Source organism: Centropristis striata, chromosome 14 (genome assembly GCF_030273125.1).
Source record: "Centropristis striata isolate RG_2023a ecotype Rhode Island chromosome 14, C.striata_1.0, whole genome shotgun sequence".
Taxonomy (NCBI): Eukaryota; Metazoa; Chordata; class Actinopteri; order Perciformes; family Serranidae; genus Centropristis; species Centropristis striata.
Window position 1 is genome coordinate 34,330,629 of NC_081530.1, and position 17,580 is coordinate 34,348,208.

At 37.6% G+C, this 17,580-nt stretch overlaps 2 protein-coding genes across 2 annotated transcripts; both read right to left on the reverse strand.

The window, feature by feature from the left end:
• Positions 1–27: 27 nt before the first annotated feature.
• LOC131984409 (zinc finger protein 250-like) lies at positions 28–10,078 on the reverse strand. The gene is made up of 5 exons (XM_059349239.1): positions 9,578–10,078; positions 7,803–8,557; positions 6,360–6,537; positions 1,332–4,772; positions 28–902 (listed from the first exon to the last, which is right to left on the reverse strand). Exons 1-4 carry the CDS (start codon positions 9,768–9,770, stop codon positions 3,187–3,189), a joined length of 2,712 nt encoding a protein of 903 aa, XP_059205222.1. The 5' UTR covers positions 9,771–10,078; the 3' UTR covers positions 28–902; positions 1,332–3,186.
• A 515-nt stretch (positions 10,079–10,593) lies between these two features.
• LOC131984858 (zinc finger protein 501-like) lies at positions 10,594–17,519 on the reverse strand. The gene is made up of 2 exons (XM_059349848.1): positions 16,930–17,519; positions 10,594–12,490 (listed from the first exon to the last, which is right to left on the reverse strand). The coding sequence occupies exons 1-2, from the start codon at positions 17,120–17,122 to the stop codon at positions 11,439–11,441; spliced, it is 1,245 nt and encodes a 414-aa protein (XP_059205831.1). The 5' UTR covers positions 17,123–17,519; the 3' UTR covers positions 10,594–11,438.
• Between the last annotated feature and the right edge of the window lie 61 nt (positions 17,520–17,580).

Genomic DNA, 17,580 nt, shown 5'->3' on the forward strand with positions numbered 1-17,580 from the left:
ACTGAAGAAGGGACACTTTCTGATATAAACAACATTTATTTGAAAGGAATCATTTAAAAACAAGGCACCAGAACATGCTAACAGAGAACATAGATCAGATATGAACCTGAGATTAACATGCCAACAGGACATGAAGAGGATGATGAAACAGAAACACTGAAATTTAAATACCAACAACTTCTAGGCAACTTTCGTATATTAAGAACATGTTTATTTTATCCTACTGTTAAAATGAATACTGTTGCATTTGTTACACTTCTACAATCAAATATCTCATTAAAATCTCAGTTTGTGAACTTTTGTTTTGTAAAACAAAAAATGAACAAAAAGGAAATTAATATCATATCACATCATGGAAAACAAACTAATGTTTCATAATTTGATTGTGGGTACATTTTATTTTCCCAAATTTATTTTTTTATTTTACAAATTTTATAGATTTATTAGAAGTTACTCAAACATCTGTGGAATTTAAAAATGACTTGAAAATCTCCACTCCTTAAAAAAGATTGAGAGGAAAAGAGAGATATAGATTGATTGAGAGAGAGAAAGAGGAGCACTATATAACAAATATATTCTTTGGTATGTTTGTTTCAATATACATTGTATTTGTTTTTCTTTGAATTGTTATGTTTGTGTCTAATAAAAAAAATGCCTGTTTGTTATTTAAACATGTTTCATGGACAAATATTTCACCCCCTTCCCAACAAGAGATGGTAACTTAAGTAGCCTTCAAACTGAATCCACCGCACCCTCTGAAAAGTCCAAGGGCTTTATAAAAAGACTTTATCCACACTGACCTTTTTCTAAGAATTTACAGCAGACTGAGTTTTTCTGGTTTACTTCCAACCACCCGTCATCAGTCTCAGGTTCACAAGAATCTCCAGTCTTTTCATCAGTATCTGAAAAGATAATATAATTATCTATAATTATCGCTTAATATAATTCACCGTGCAATATAAATACTTTTATCTGTGTAAAAGTGCAACTCCTCTGTTTATAATGGTGCTAATTTTTATATTTATTATGTTATATTGTTTTACCTTCTTGTTCATTTTGATCAGACCAAGGTTATTATAGTTTTTCAAATTCAGTTAGTTTTAATGAGTTTTTAGAGCAAGTTTGCTAGTTTGAAATAGTTTTTATTTTTTGGAAAATGCTTACTTTTAATTTAGATTCATTAGTTTTTGTGTTGGTTTTAGTTTTTTACTAATGGGGTATTTGTTGGGTGCCAGATTCAATAAGGTCACAATTAATGTTTCCTTTTTTTTAATTTTTTTTTACACTGTTTCTCTATACAAGGCCAATAAAGCAAAAATATTTTCTTGTACCTGACAAGTCTTGGCTACCTTGCCTCTGTAGCCTTCATCAGAGGTGTCACGTGGTGTTGGTGTGTCCCTCTGGAGACGCTATGTGGACGATATCCTGGAGAAGATTAAGACCGGCCACACACAAAGACTCAGACCATCTGAACACCATTGACGAAACTGGGAACATAAAATTCACCCATGAGGAGTGTAGAAACAGTGTAAAAAATTATATCAGTAGGCCTAATGAACCTCTTCAATATAAAATAAATGTTTCCTTTATTTTCATTGTGTGATCCATCTCAGCCCCAATACATTTATTTAGTCATAAAACCAGATTAAATAGATTTCATATCAACCAAAAAGGGTTTTCACTATAATTTTTGTTAGTTTTGTAAACACACAAGACAGTTTCAGTTTGTTATCCATTTTTAAAAACTCTTGTTTTTGTTTTAATTTCAGTCAGCGAAAAAATAAATAAATCTAGTTTTCATTATTTCGTTAGTTTTCGTTAACTATAATAACCTTGGAGCAGACTTTATTTATCCTTCAGTCATCACAGTGGCTCAACATACAGACACATAGATATAGAAAACAGAATAAAGAATATAAGAAATAATACATATTATAGACATTATATAAATAGATTTCTGCTATTTGGCATTATTAATAATATATAGTTTTTCTGTTTGTTTGTTTTCCTGATTGCATTTTACAGATATTGCACATTGGAGGAAATATATTTTAGCATGTTAAATAGGTTAATTAAGTTGTAGCATGTAGTGGTATGAACCTCAATGAATAAATATATTAAATATGTGCAGAGATATACACAGTATAGTATACGTGGTATATGACATTTATAAAATAGAAAAAATACAGAAGTCCTAATGTGGTCAGAGTAAAGAGAAATTTTGTTATTGTTTATACTTATTTTGCTGCTGGAACACTAAAACTGTCCTCATGGAGGGACTAATACAGGAAAGAGTCATCTCTATAAACACTAAATCATTTAAATGTTAAGTTTTTATAAAGGCGTCTCAAAAAGCAGAACTTTTTTATTTTCAACATTTTTATATACAGTCAACACACACACACACACACACACACACACAGATGTGAGGTTTGTTATTGTGCAGACAACAATTAAGTCATTAAATAAAACAGCCTGAGAGAACATAGATCTGCACATAAGTCAGAATATTTAATCAGAATATTAGAGAACAGTAATTATTCTATTAATATACAGAAGCTGTCTCACCTTCTGACTCACTGGTTGATTTACTTTCATTAAATCTTCTACATTATAGATTCATATTCAAGAAAATCAAATCTCTGATGGAACACATTTGGAATTATGTTATTAAAACAAGTGTTAAACAAACCAGAATGTTTTAAATTTCAGATTATTTTTGCTTTGATGCTCTCAACAGTGTTAACAGTCAGTTCAGACAGAGATACTGATAACCAGGGTTAAACCTCAGGTTACCTCACTGACCCTCAAATCCTGCTTCGTAGTACAGGCCTCTGCACTTTTTTTTTTAATATTGAATTAAAATATCAGTTTGCAAACTTTTGTTTTGTAAAACAAACAAAAAAAGGAAATGAATATATCACATCATGGAAAAGAAAGTATTGTTTAATTATATTGAGATTGTTAGTACATTTCATACAAATAGAATAAATATTTATAAAGTTACTACAAGCTTTGTAGCATTTAAAAAAAGACTTGAAAATATTTCTCGAGTCCTTCAAAAAGATTGAAAAAGAGGTTTGCATCTCTTCATGTGGGCTGCTGGCTGGAGGCTCTGCCTTTTGTTCTCCTCAGTTTGATGAAACTTTGAGGACGAGCGGCCAGCACATTTATGAAAGGTTTCTCTCATGTGTGGACTCTCATGTGTCTCTTTAAATGTCCACGCCGTGTAAAAGTTTTCTTACAAACTGAGCAGCTGAAAGGTCTCTCTCCTGTGTGGAGTCTCATGTGTGACTTTAAAGCTCCACTCAGTGTAAAAGTTTTCTTACAAACTGAGCAGCTGAAAGGTCTCTCTCCTGTGTGGACTCTCATGTGTTCCTTTAACGTTCCACTCTGTGTGAAAGTTTTCTTACAAACTGAGCAGCTGAAAGGTCTCTCTCCTGTGTGGACTCTCATGTGTTCCTTTAACTTTCCACTCTGTGGGAAAGTTTTCTTACAAACTGAGCAGCTGAAAGGTCTCTCTCCTGTGTGGACTCTCATGTGTGACTTTAAAATTCCACTCCGTGTAAACGTTTTCTTACAAACTGAGCAGCTGAAAGGTCTCTCTCCTGTGTGGAGTCTCATGTGTGACTTTAAAGTTCCACTCAGTGTAAAAGTTTTCTTACAAACTGAGCAGCTGAAAGGTCTCTCTCCTGTGTGGAAGCTCATATGTGACTTTAAATGTCCACTCTGTGTAAAAGTTTTCTTACAAACTGAGCAGCTGAAAGGTCTCTCTCCTGTGTGGACTCTCATGTGTGACTTTAAAATTCCACTCCGTGTAAAAGTTTTCTTACAAACTGAGCAGCTGAAAGGTCTCTCTCCTGTGTGGAGTCTCATGTGTGACTTTAAAGCTCCACTCAGTGTAAAAGTTTTCTTACAAACTGAGCAGCTGAAAGGTCTCTCTCCTGTGTGTAAGCTCATATGTGACTTTAAATGTCCACTCAGTGTAAAAGTTTTCTTACAAACTGAGCAGCTGAAAGGTCTCTCTCCTGTGTGGAAGCTCATATGTGACTTTAAATGTCCACCCTGTGTAAAAGTTTTCTTACAAACTGAGCAGCTGAAAGGTCTCTCTCCTGTGTGGAGTCTCATGTGTGACTTTAAAGCTCCACTCTGTGTAAACTTTTTCGTACAAACTGAGCAGCTGAAAGGTTTCTCTCCTGTGTGGAGTCTCATGTGTCTCTTCAAATGGCTCTTGTAGCCAAATCTTTTCCCACTCTCACAGCAGCTAAATTGTTTCTCATCAGCACTAAATATGGAATCTCTGACAGGGCGGCGATCTTTTTTCAAGCAGTTCAAACCTGACTGAGGTTCTCTGGTCTCCTTCCAATCAGCACTGTCATCAGTCTCAGGTTCAGAAGAGTCTGCAGACTCATCCTCAGTATCAGGTTGTAAATGTGGATCTGGATCAGAGTTCCTGTCTGGTTCTGGTCCTCCACAGTCCTCTCCATCAGCTTCTGTTTCCATCTGTTCAGTTTGTGTTTGATGAAGCTGTGAGGACTGAGGTTTCTCTTCATCTTCTTCACTCTTCACAGGGACAGGAGTGAATGTGAACTTGGTGATATCAGCCTCCTCCAGCCCCTGAAGCTGCTCTCCCTGCTGACTGCTCCAAAGTTCCTCCTGTTCCTCTTTAATGTGTGGCGGCTCTGGCTCCTCCCGGTCTTGGTCCAGACTGCAGCTCCTCTCCTGCTGCTCAGAGGGAAACTCGTCTTCGCTCACCGACAGCTGCTGAACGTCTGCAGGAAACACAGAAACACACAGTGAGGAAAAATACACAGTCTGTGTATTCATCTGTTTCACACAGATTGTTGAAACTATAGCTTCCAAAATGCTTTGGGAATATGAACAGGAACCATAACATAACTTACAAACCAGCTCTGTGTAGGTGAAGAATATAAATTAAACTGCACTACAACAATGGTACACACAGTAACTATTGTAACTCCAATGTAACAGCATTTAACATAGGTAAGTTACTAACCTGCTCTGTGTAAGTGAATTAAAGTAACTAACCTGCTCTCCATAACTGAAGTAAAGTCTCTAACCTCCTCTATGTAACTGAAGTAAAGTAACTAACATGCTCAATGTAACTGAAGTAAAGTAACTAACCTGCTCTGTGTAACTGAAGTAAAGTAACTAACCTGCTCTGTGTAACTGAAGTAAAGTAACTAACCTGCTCTGTGTAACTGAAGTAAAGTAACTAACCTGCTGTGTGTTAGAAAAAATGCATGAGGAAACCTTGAAAATTGATAATCTGTCACCGACAGAAAAAATCTGTCACCAACAGAAAAAACCTCACCATTTTTCTGCGCATTCTTTGATGGGGAAATGAAGAGCTGGAGAACGTCCAAGTTTCTCAGTTGAACAAAAGTTCTATTACAATACGTCAAAAAATGTGCACTTTACAGAGATCTCCGGGTTCAAAATAAACTCATGTCCCTGAATACAAACAGACGTGTTTCAGTTCGTGAAGTCTGAACCACGACTCCATCCTGGAACCCATTAAAATACTAACATTTGTTTACAAAACATGCTGGTCGATTTCTTCCAGGAAGTCCCGCCTTCTTGATCCGCTCATTCGCCAGTCTTCTTTCATACCGTCACACATCAGGCCACCTGGACAATACAATCACTGCTTCCCATAACAAAGCCGTGTGGCCTGCTAACAAACTTGTTAGCACAAACATTTTTCCTTGTTATGACTTACAGAGATTCTCACACGGGATTTTCATTCGGCCTTCTGTGGTCTCCCCTCTCCAGACACACATACACACTCACAAATGCACATACACACACACAGCAAAAACTGTGCACCAATATATCTGGATGTCATTCTTTGTGATTTATAGAATCTTAATCAGTTTAAGCAAATGGAATATATGTAATTAAAGTAATCATAGTTTTCTACATCATTATTAACACACAAACACAATCAATGTATCAAATCATATTGTCTGACTTAATATAAATGCATAGAGATATTTATTACAGTCAAGGTTTGACCTTTGATAGTGACCTGCGTCACTCACAGAGAACAGAGACAGAGAAGCAGAAATAAAGCATAAAATAATTTACCAATATAGAAAAAAATCAATTATTTTAACATGTGTAACTGAAGTAAAGTAGATAACCTGCTCTGTGTAACTGAAGTAAAGTAACTAACCTGCTCTGTGTAACTGAAGTAAAGTAACTGACCTGCTCTGTGTAACTGAAGTAAAGTAACTGACCTGCTCTGTGTAACTGAAGTAAAGTAACTAACCTGCTCTGTGTAACTGAAGTAAAGTAACTGACCTGCTCTGTGTAACTGAAGTAAAGTAACTAACCTGCTCTGTGTAGCTGAATCTGAGGGTTGAAAACAGCGTCCAGTAGTTTCTGTTGTCGCTCGTTCTTCTCTTTTGAACGACAAAGTTGCTCCTCGTACTCTGCTATCGTTCTTTCAAACAGCCCAAATATCTCTTCAGCAGCCGCAGTCAGTCGCTGCTCCACCAGCGCTCTCACCGTTTGGACTTTAGACATTTTTCACACAGTGACACCAACTTTTTTCTCCACACAAACTCCGTCAGAAACACAGTTTTCCCTCCTTCAGTCACTCTGGCTAGCGCCGCGTTGCTAACCAGCTAGCATGCTAAGCTAACTTGAATATGTTTCTACGTTAGTCTACCGAGAGATGAGTCAGAGGAAAAACATCCAGAAAAAGACGGTGAACAGCTAAGTCCATTCAGACAGGTTTATCCGGACATAGAGAGACTTTGACGAATCAGAACACAAACTTTCTCAAACAAAAAGAAGCGGTTACTACGAACGCTAGACGCCATATTGCTAGAAGAACAACATGCGGTTCCGCTGCAACTTCTTCTTCTTTTGAGTTTTATTTGGCGGTTGTCAGACCAACGTACAGGAGCATTACCGCCACCTACTGGACTGGAATGTGGAGCAGTAGATTGACTGGAAAATAAGGAGAGAAAATAATAATACTGTAATAAATGTGGGTATTACCTTTGGCAACAAACGCCAGGAATGTCAGAACATTTGAACAAACACACAAAAAATAGAGCGGCGTACAAAAGGGACAATCCACTACACACAGGCTAAACTTTTAGCATAAAAGGCAAAATGCATGCTACACCCTTTTAAGACACTGCAATGTAACACACACCAAAATGGAAAACCATAAAATGTCCCACCCACAGCTTGCCAGTCCCCCTTTATTGTTACACTCCAATCACATATTTCATTAAAATCTCAGTTTGGGTTTCTCACTTTTGTTCTATAAAACAAAAAAAAAGAAGAAAAAGGAAATGAATATCATATAACATCATGGATATTGTAATTTAAACATCATAATGTAAATTTAATTTACACAAATATAGATTTATTAAAAAGTACTCTGACTTGAACATTTTCTTCAAGCCTTCAAAGATGCTAAATTTAGCAACAAAGTCGCTAACTTGGGAACACTGCTTTGCTGGTGGAGGGGGGGGTTATTGAATATTCGAATAGTAAGCGATTAGTACTCCACGATTATCGAATAGTAGTTTTGCCTGAAATGCACATCCCTACTTCCAACCACCCCTGTCATCAGGCTCTGCCTCTTTGTTCACCTCAGTTTGATGAAACTTTGAGGACGAGTGGCAGCACATTTATGTTCTTTGACCTGTGTGAAAAATTTCTTACAGGCTGAGCAGCTGTTACTGATGTTTCTCTCCTGTGTGGTGTCTCATATGTGACTTTAAATGTGTTATCTGGTTGAAAGCTTTCTGACAAACTGAGCAACTGAAAGGTTTCTCTCCTGTGTGTTGTCTCATGTGAACCTTTAAACCCCACCTCCGTGGAAAAGCGTTCTTACAAACTGAGCAGCTGAAAGGTTTCTCTCCTGTGTGAACTCTCATGTGTTTATTAAAATTCCCCCTGTGTGTAAAAGGTTTATTACACACTGAGCAGCTGAGAGATTTCTCTCCTGTGTGAACTTTCATGTGGTTAGTAAAATTCCCCCTGTGTGTAAAAGATTTATTACACAATGAGCAGCTGAAAGACTTCTTTCCAGCCCTCAATCTGGAATCTGCGACAGGGCCGCCATCTTTTTTCAGACAATTTAAACGTGAGTGAGGTTCTTCTGTCTCTGTCCAATCAGCACTGTCATCAGTCTCAGGTTCAGAAGAGTCTCCCGGCTGTTGATTTGAATCAGGTTGTAAATGTGGATCTGGATCAGAGTTCCTGTCTGGTTCTGGTCCTCCACAGTCCTCGCCATCAGCTTCTGTTTTCAATTGTTCAGTTTGTGTTTGATGTGAGGACTGAGGTTTCTCTTCATCTTCTTCACTCTGCACAGAAACAGGAGTGGATGTAACCTTGGTGATATCAGCCTCCTCCAGCCATTGAAGCTGCTCTCCCTGCTGACTGGTCCAAGGTTTCTCCTGTTGCTCTTTAATGTGTGGGGGCTCTGGGTCCTCCTGGTCTAGAGTGGAGCTCCTCTCCTGCTGCTCAGAGGGAATCTCCTCTTTAACCACCAGCAGCTGCTGGATGTCTGCAGAGAAGGGTAAACACACACAGAGGCTCTTACAACATCTAAAGTAGAGCTGCCATGATGTGTCAACTTTATCATAAAGATTTATGAGAGTGAAGGCCAGCTTTTCTTTGTACTATTCCTGTTTTGACATCCAACCACAGAGACTGTGGTCAAGCCCGCCATCTCTCATTTTAGCATAATCAAGCCAGCCGCTAACACTTCCAGTGCGCCCTTATTGCCGACTTTTGGGCAAATACTTTGAGACACTGGGAAAGTCATCACTAGGTTACTGCAGTGTGTGGAAACTTCCGATTTTCAAAATAAAACGTGGGTATTAAATGTACCGCACTGTCCTGCACTGATCTTGAGCCAATAGGTCACATGACCTGGATATTGAGCTTTAATGCTCATATTTACATTATGAAATGTATTAAAAATTCATCAAAATATAAAATATAACAGAAAGTAAAATGCTATAAAAAGAGGTGTGTCTCATACAGCTAGTCTAGATCTACTGTCCTGCACTGATCTTGAGCCAATAGGTCACATGACCTGGAAGTTATTGAGCTTTAATGCTCCTATTTTTTCTCCTATTTTTTTAAATTATTTTTTAATACATTTCATAATGTAAATATGAGCATCATAGCTCAATAGTTTCCAGGTCATGTGACCTATTGGCTCAAGATCAGTGTTGGACACTTGGGTAGATACATTTAATACCCATGTTTTATTTTGAAAACCAGAAGTGTCCACACACTGCAGTGAGTTAGCGCGAACTTTCCCCTGAAACTCTTCTGTCTCTCTCTATTTTATTGTTTTCATAGATCGATCATTAACAGTAGTTGTTTCTGCAAACTTACAGTAACAATGTAACTATGTAAAACATAGTAGCAGTACTTCTGTCCGTCACAAACAGAAATCCTGACTATTAAATAAACTAACCTGCTCCGTGTAACTGAGGTAAAGTAACTAACCTGCTCTGTGTAACTGAAGTAAAGTAACTAACCTGCTCTGTGTAACTGAAGTAAAGTAACTAACCTGCTCTGTGTAAGTGAATCTGAGGGTTGAAAACAGCGTCCAGTAGTTTCTGTTGTCGCTCGTTCTTCTCTTCTGAACGACAAAGTTGCTCCTCGTACTCTGCTATCGTTCTTTCAAACAGCCCAAATATCTCTTCAGCAGCCGCAGTCAGTCGCTGCTCCACCAGCGCTCTCACCGTTTGGACTTTAGACATTTTTCACACAGTAACACCAACTTTTTCTCCACACAAACTCCGTCAGAAACACAGTTTTCCCTCCATCAAACAGTCACTCTGACTAGCGCCGTGGTGCTAACCAGCTAGCATGCTAAGCTAAGCTAACTCCAGCAGCTCTGTAGCTTAAATACAGTCCATGCTCTGTTGTCTAACGGAAGATTAGTCGGACACAAAACATTTAGAAAAGGAAAAGTCCACTGAGACAGGTTTGTCCGAGTACAGAGGCTCTGGTGGATCGATACTTTTGCCGCTGACACAAACTTCCTCAACACAACAGGAAAAGAGGAGGGTGTGCATGCAGACACGGAGGCTGCAGATCTACTGCGGTCAAGTGAGCCATCATTCGCTTCGTTGTGTCCACGTGCGGTTTTCAGTTTTCAGAATAGTGTTACACAACCAGGCCCTAATATCAGATAAATATGGAAGTACGATTAATTGCATGATATTCACAGAACTGTTCACTTCATTTTATAAAACGCCTTCAGATATAGACTGTACAGTAAAATATTACATTATATTAAAATTAAACTGTCTGTTTCCAGTCACTAATTTTATTGCAGATTCATTCTGCAGGACTTCAGGTACATTCTCTCTAATTTACAGGAGTTTTCACTGGAAATTCAGAATAAAATGCACTTAAATATTTACTGTACAGTAAAATATTACAGACCAGGTTAGCTCTGCAGCATGAGTTACCATGGTGATCTGGCCAGGTTAAAAGAGAACCACCTTTGAGATACTGAAAACCCAGGGCTCTGGAATCACATAACAGGGATAGCTGGTGTAGCTGAAGAAGGGACACTTTCTGACACAAAGAAAATTTATTTGTATAGAATCATTTAAAAACAAGGCACCAGAACATGCTAAAAGAGAACATAGATCAGATATGAACCTGAGATTAACATGCCAACACGACATGAAGAGGATGATGAAACAAAAACACTGAAATTTAAATACCAACAACTTCTAGGCAACTTTCATATATTAAGAACATGTTTTTTTATCCTACTGTTAAAATAAATACTGTTGCATTTGTCACACTTCTACAATCAAATATTTCATTAAAATCTCTGTCTGTGAACTTTTGTTTTGTAAAACAAAAAAAAATAACAAAAAGGAAATCAATATCATATAACATCATGGAAAACAAAGCAATGTTTTATATTTTGATCGTGGGTACATTTCATTTACACAAATATAGATTTATTAAAAGTTACTCCAACATCTGTGGAATTTAAAAATGACTTGAAATTTTTCTTCAATCCATAAAAAAAGATTGAAAAAGTTAGAAAAATATTTTCTTTGGTATGTGTGTTTTACTATAAATTGTATTTATTTTTCTTGTCTTATCTAAATATGGTATTTGGAATTGTAATGTTTGCGTATAATAAAGATAATGTTGTTATTTATTTGCTATTTAAACACGTTTCATGAACAAATATTTTACCCCCTTCCCAACAAGACATGACAACATAAGTCGCCTTCAAAGTGAATCCACCACACCCTCTGAAAAGTTCAAGGGCTTCATAAAAATAATATTCAGGCTCTGCCTCTTTGTTCACCTCAGTTTGATGAAACTTTGAGGACGAGTGGCAGCACATTTCTGTTCTTTTGTCCTGTGTGAAAAACTTACAGGCTGAGCAGTTGTTACTGGTGTTTCTTTCCTGGGTGGTGTCTCATATGGTACTTTAAATGTGTTATCTGTGTGAAAGATTTCTTACAAACTGAGCAGCTGAAAGGTTTCTCTCCTGTGTGAATTCTTGTGTGTTTCTTCAGATCCCCACTATGACTGAACCCTTGACCACAAACCGAGCAGTTAAAAGGTTTCTCTCCTGTGTGGCTTCTCATGTGTACCTTTAAATGCCTTGTCTGTGTAAAAGATTTCTCACAAACTGAGCAACTGAAAGGTTTCTCTCCTGTGTGAACTCTCTTGTGTTTCTTCAGATCCCCACTATTACTGAACGATTTATCACAAACTGAGCAGCTGAAGGGTTTCTCTCCTGTATGGAGTCTCATGTGTACCTTTAAATGTGTTATCTGTATGAAAGATTTCTCACAAACTGAGCAGTTGAAAGGTTTCTCTCCTGTGTGGAGTCTCATGTGTACCTTCAAATTACTTAACTGTGTGAAAGATTTCTGACAATCTGAGCAGCTGAAAGGTTTCTCTCCTGTGTGAACTCTCATGTGTTTATTTAAACTCCCCCTGTGTTCGAAATATTTCTTACACACTGAGCAATTCAAAGATTTCTTTCTGGCCCTCGATCTGGAATCCCTGACAGGGCCGCCATCTTTTTTCAAACACTTTAAACCTGACTGATGTTCTTCGGTCTCCTTCCAATCAGCACTGTCTTCAGTCTCAGGTTCAGAAGAGTCTCCCGGCTGTTGATCAATATCAGGTTGTAAATGTGGATCTGGATCAGAGTTCCTGTCTGGTTCTGGTCCTCCACAGTCCTCTCCATCAGCTTCTGTTTCCATCTGTTCAGTTGGTGTTTGATGAAGCTGTGAGGACTGAAGTTTCTCTTCATCTTCTTCACTCTTCACAGGGACAGGAGTGGATGTGATATCAGCCTCCTCCAGCCCTTGAAGCTGCTCTCCCTGCTGACTGGTCTGAGGTTCCTCCTGTTCCTCTTTAATGTATGGGGGCGTGTCCTCCGGCTCAGAGGGAACCTCCTCTTTAACCACCAGCAGCAGCTTGACGTCTGCAGAGAAGAATAAACACACACAGAGGCTCTTACAACATCTAAAGTAGTGGAGGGAGAGAAAAGGGTGAAAGAAAGGTACCCAAGCTAGGTTATATTTGATAGTTTTGTTCAAACCAGTGAAAAAGACCCTAATGTATAAATGGATTAGGCTACAGAAAACGTCCTGAGTTGGGATAAATGTGTTATTGATTGGTTAATACAGGATACACATTATTTCTATCATTATTTCAGAGAGATTCTTGTTTTTATTTTATTTTTGTACCATTGACACTTAACCCTTAATAGGGCACTCATTGAAATACTACAAATGTCAACCCTAGAGAATATTGGAGGATATTACATAGTGCCAGAATGTGTAATAAAAAAATACGGACCTGGGGAAGGGGGGTAATATTTTGAGAAAAAAGTTAAGTGGCAAAATGTGGCAAATCTTCCGAGAAAAAAATGCAGATTTATGAGATTTAAAGTGGTGAATCTGCGAGAAAAACTTTTTTTTTTTTACTTTTTTCTCGTAAATCTGCAACTTTTATCACACAGATTTGCCACTTTAAATCTAGTAAATTTGCAACTTTTTTCTCGAAATACAAACCCCCCCTCGGGTTTGTATTTTAATTCATATTTGGCCCTAATATGCTGTCATAGTCAAGTTCTCCCCGTACAAGTCATTGAAGAATAACTCTGTTTGTACGACTGTTTCCTGCAGATTTTTAAAATTATTATATTATTATTATATTGATTGGTCAGATGTCATGGTGTCACCGTCTGTGACGTAGTCTGATCTTTGCTGATTAGCTGGAAGAAATCCATGTGGTTCTACGACCAAACAGAGAGACATGGGGACCATTTAGATATCCACTGAAGTTACCAAATATGGTTCTTCGCCCGATAAAGGGTTAAAGAGAGACTACTATAGGCCTAATAAAGCATGTTGAGTCTTTGGTTATACAGTATAGAGATATATGTGACACGTTCCATCAAAATGAGTCGGAAGTCACATTAGCATTAACATTAATATGAAATTAAAATGATAAGTATAATTTTTAAGCTCTTAAACATAACGTTGTCAGAAAGTTTTTCGCAGCACACAGACAAAGGCTGTATTTCCATTTTAAAATGCGGCTCTCCTGCATATCTAATCAAGCACTTTCTACACGAGTCGTCCACCGACCACCAGGGGGCGGGGCCGTTTTTCTCCCCTGAAAAAAGCCTGGTTGCTGATTGGATAGAACACTAAGCAGGATGTGACGTAGTACTGGACGCCACAACAACACACGACATTTGTAAAAGCCGGTGAAGCAGTGTTGCAAACTTAGCAACTTTGTTGTTATATTTAGCGACTTTTCAGACCCCCTTAGAGACTATTTTTCAAAAAAAGCGAATGGCAACAAATCCAGCTACTTTTTCTGGTGTTACTGGAGACTCCTTGTAACTCTTCTTCTTAACGAGCGGCTTGTTAAGAACTGGGGGTTTCCGCCGGGCGCGTAGCGAAGTCCCCAATAAGAACGAGTCGAAGCAGCACAGTCCTGCAGTCCTTTACAACAGGGGTCTCAAACTCAAATTACCTGGGGGCCACTGGAGGCAGCATCAAAATGACCAAAAAAAGACACAAAATGACTAAAAAAAAGACACAAAATGACAGAAAAAGGACACAAAATTACAAATAAAGACACAAAATGACTGAAAAAACACTAAATTACTTTAAAAAAAGACACAAAATGACAAAAAAAGACACAAAATTATTTAAAAAGACACAAAATGACCCAAAAGACACAAAATTATTTAAAAAAAGACAAAATTAACAAGAATGACCAAAAAACCCTCAAAATTATTAAAAAAGACACAAAATTATTTAACAAAGACACAAAATTACCAAAAAAAGTAATTAAAGGGACCTTCCACACACAACACGGTAAAGTGCCATTCATATAAAACTCACATTAAACTTTCATATCAAGGTGGGGGCCACAAAATATCGTCACGAGGGCCACAATTGGCCTGCGGGCCGCGAGTTTGAGACCCCTGGTTTACAACAAGTACCGGACACTCTAAAAACTGTTCCTATTGTTTGTTTAAAAGTAGTGCAATAAAAATACAGATGTTTTCCCTAACATGATGAATAATCGTGATTAATAATCGTAATTATCATTTTGGCCATAATCGTGCAGCCTTACCGGACAGATTGAGTTGGAGGAAGATGAGGAGGAAGATACTGCACTGATGGATGAGCCGATGGTAGCATACAATGTCTCTGACTGTAGTTATCTAAACCAGCTATTCTCAACCTGGGGGTCCCGACACCAATTGGGGTCACAAGATGATTTCTGGGGGTCGCCAAATCATTTTGGAAGTCAGCTCTGTCTCCACTGTGTTAAAGTGTTCATGTGTTATAGTCTTTTTGGTAATTTTGTGTCTTTTTTGGTCATTATGTGTCTTTTTTGTCATTTTGTGTGTGTTTTCTGGTTATTTTGTTTCTTATTTGGGCCATTTGGGTCTTTTTTTGGTCATTTTGTGTCTTTTTTGGTCAATGTGTGTCTTTTTGTGGTCATGTTTTGGTCAATTTTATTATTTTTTGGGTGATTTTGTGTCTTTTCTGACAAATCCCAAAGTATCAAGTTGTTACTTTCCAAGGAGTCTCTGTCTTGAAGCTGACTGTTACACACTCAGGAGGTCAGAATGGACCTTTAAACTGATAGCAAAGGACTTAGATTAAAAGTAACAATAAAATATTTAAAAATATATATATAAATGCACAGATGGAGAGATATTTTAGTTGTTGTCTGCTTCATTATTTGTCCAAAATTCATCGTATCAACTGAGTTTGTATGATCTGAACTGTAAGATTCTGTTCAGTGAGCGGGCAACATGCAGGTAGAAATTATACTTTTTATAATAATGTTTATTTGACTGCATTTAGTTATTTAACCCTGGTATTTATCGCCCTGCCCTAATTATATATATATATATATATATATATATATATACACACATACATATATATATATATATATATATACACACATACATATATATATATATATACATATATATACATATATTGTCTCCGTTTAGCTTCAAAGGGAGTCTTTGATAAAGTAATTTGCCCTCAGGCAGAAGGTACAGATCACTCAACACAAGGACTAACAGACTCAAACACAGCTTTTATCCAACTGCAATAACCACCCTCAATACTGAAAAAAAAAACGATAATTTTGGCACTGCATTCACATTGATGGCTCAACAAATTTGAGATATGTTCTGTACTGTTGTTGTCTCGACTGTGTGTTCATGCTGTTTGTTTGTTGTTGGGGTTTTTTTCCCCCTGTGCGACTATGCATGTATGTCTGGGTGTGTTTATGTGTTTGTCTAAACTGGGTATTTTGAATTGTACATATTTTTTTCTTTTTATATTTATATTTTTAGAAACTCTTAAATGTTGCACTTACTGGAGAGCACTTTGAATTTCGTTGTACATGTGACAATGACAAATAAAGACCTATTCTATTCTATTCTATTCTAATAGGGGTCAGTGACGAATAAGGGTTGGCAATATGTCAAATGGTTTCATTTTTAAACAAATATTTTTCTTTTTAAAGAATATTAAACGTTTTCCACCTACAGTGTATTTAAGTGGACTTATTGAAAAAAACCCTATTTCTGAGTATTTTTATATTTACACACTGTGTCAATATTGAGCAGGACATATTCTTAAAACAACCATTTTTTTTCTAAAGTTCTACAAAAATACTGGTTACACCAACTGACAATGGATTAGATCACGTCACTGACCCGTAGATAAGAATGAAGGCCAGCTTTTCTTTTTCCTATTCCTGCTTTGACACCCAACCACAGAGCCAGACATCATTACCCCTTAAACTATTCTGTCTCTCTCTTCTTTCTTATTGTTTTCATAGATCGATCATTAATAGATGTTGTTTCTGCAAACTTAAAGTAACAATAAAAACATAGTAGTAGTACTTCTGTCCGTAACAAACACAAATCCTGTCTGTTAAATAAACTCACCTGCTCTGTGTAACTGAAGTAAAGTAAATAACCTGATCTGTGCAACAGAAGTAAAGTAACTAACCTGCTCTGTGTAACTGTAGTAAAGTAACTTACCTGCTCTGTGTAACTGTAGTAAAGTAACTAACCTGCTCTGTGTAACTGAAGTAAAGTAACTAACCTGCTCTGTGCAACAGAAGTAAAGTAACTAACCTGCTCTGTGCAACAGAAGTAAAGTAACTAACCTGCTCTGTGTAACTGTAGTAAAGTAACTAACCTGCTCTGTGTAACTGAAGTAAAGTAACTAACCTGCTCTGTGTAACTGAAGTAAAGTAACTAACCTGCTCTGTGCAACAGAAGTAAAGTAACTAACCTGCTCTGTGTAACTGTAGTAAAGTAACTAACCTGCTCTGTGTAACTGAAGTAAAGTAACTAACCTGCTCTGTGTAACTGAATCTGAGGGCTCAAAACAGCGTCCAGTAGTTTCTGTTGTCGCTCGTTCTTCTCTTTTGAACGACAAAGTTGCTCCTCGTACTCTGCTATCGTTCTTTCAAACAGCCCAAATATCTCTTCAGCAGCCGCAGTCAGTCGCTGCTCCACCAGCGCTCTCACCGTTTGGACTTTAGACATTTTTCACACAGTGACACCAACTTTTTCTCCACACAAACTCCGTCAGAAACACAGATTTCTCTCCTTCAAACAGTCACTCTGACTAGCGCCGCCGTGCTAACCAGCTAGCATGCTAAGCTAACTTGAATATGTTTCTACGTTAGTCTACCGAGAGATGAGTCAGAGGAAAAACATCCAGAAAAACAAGGTGAACAGCACAAAGTCCTGTCAGACAGGTTTATCCGGACATACGGAGACTTTGACGAATCAGAACACAAACTTTCTCACACATGAAAAAGAAGCTGTCACTACCAACGCTTGACGCCTATTGCTAGAAGAAGAACATCCGGTTCAACTGCAACTTGGTGGGACACCTTCAAAATAAACGTCGACTGGCCATCCTCTGGAATTTAATCACAAAGGGAGAAATTGTGTTTTGAGACGCTTTGCGTTGTTTTTTTTTTGCACCTTATGGATTT

Coding starts and splice junctions, on each gene's coding strand:
- LOC131984858 (XM_059349848.1), bottom strand. CDS start 17,122: ATGTCTAAAGTCCAAACGGTGAGAGCGCTGGTGGAGCAGCGACTGACT. Junction 12,491..16,929: donor GATTCAGTTACACAGAGCAG/GTTAGTTACTTT, acceptor TCTTCTCTGCAG/ACGTCAAGCTGCTGCTGGTG.
- LOC131984409 (XM_059349239.1), bottom strand. CDS start 9,770: ATGTCTAAAGTCCAAACGGTGAGAGCGCTGGTGGAGCAGCGACTGACT. Junction 8,558..9,577: donor GATTCACTTACACAGAGCAG/GTTAGTTACTTT, acceptor CCTTCTCTGCAG/ACATCCAGCAGCTGCTGGTG. Junction 4,773..6,359: donor GATTCAGCTACACAGAGCAG/GTTAGTTACTTT, acceptor TGTTTCCTGCAG/ACGTTCAGCAGCTGTCGGTG.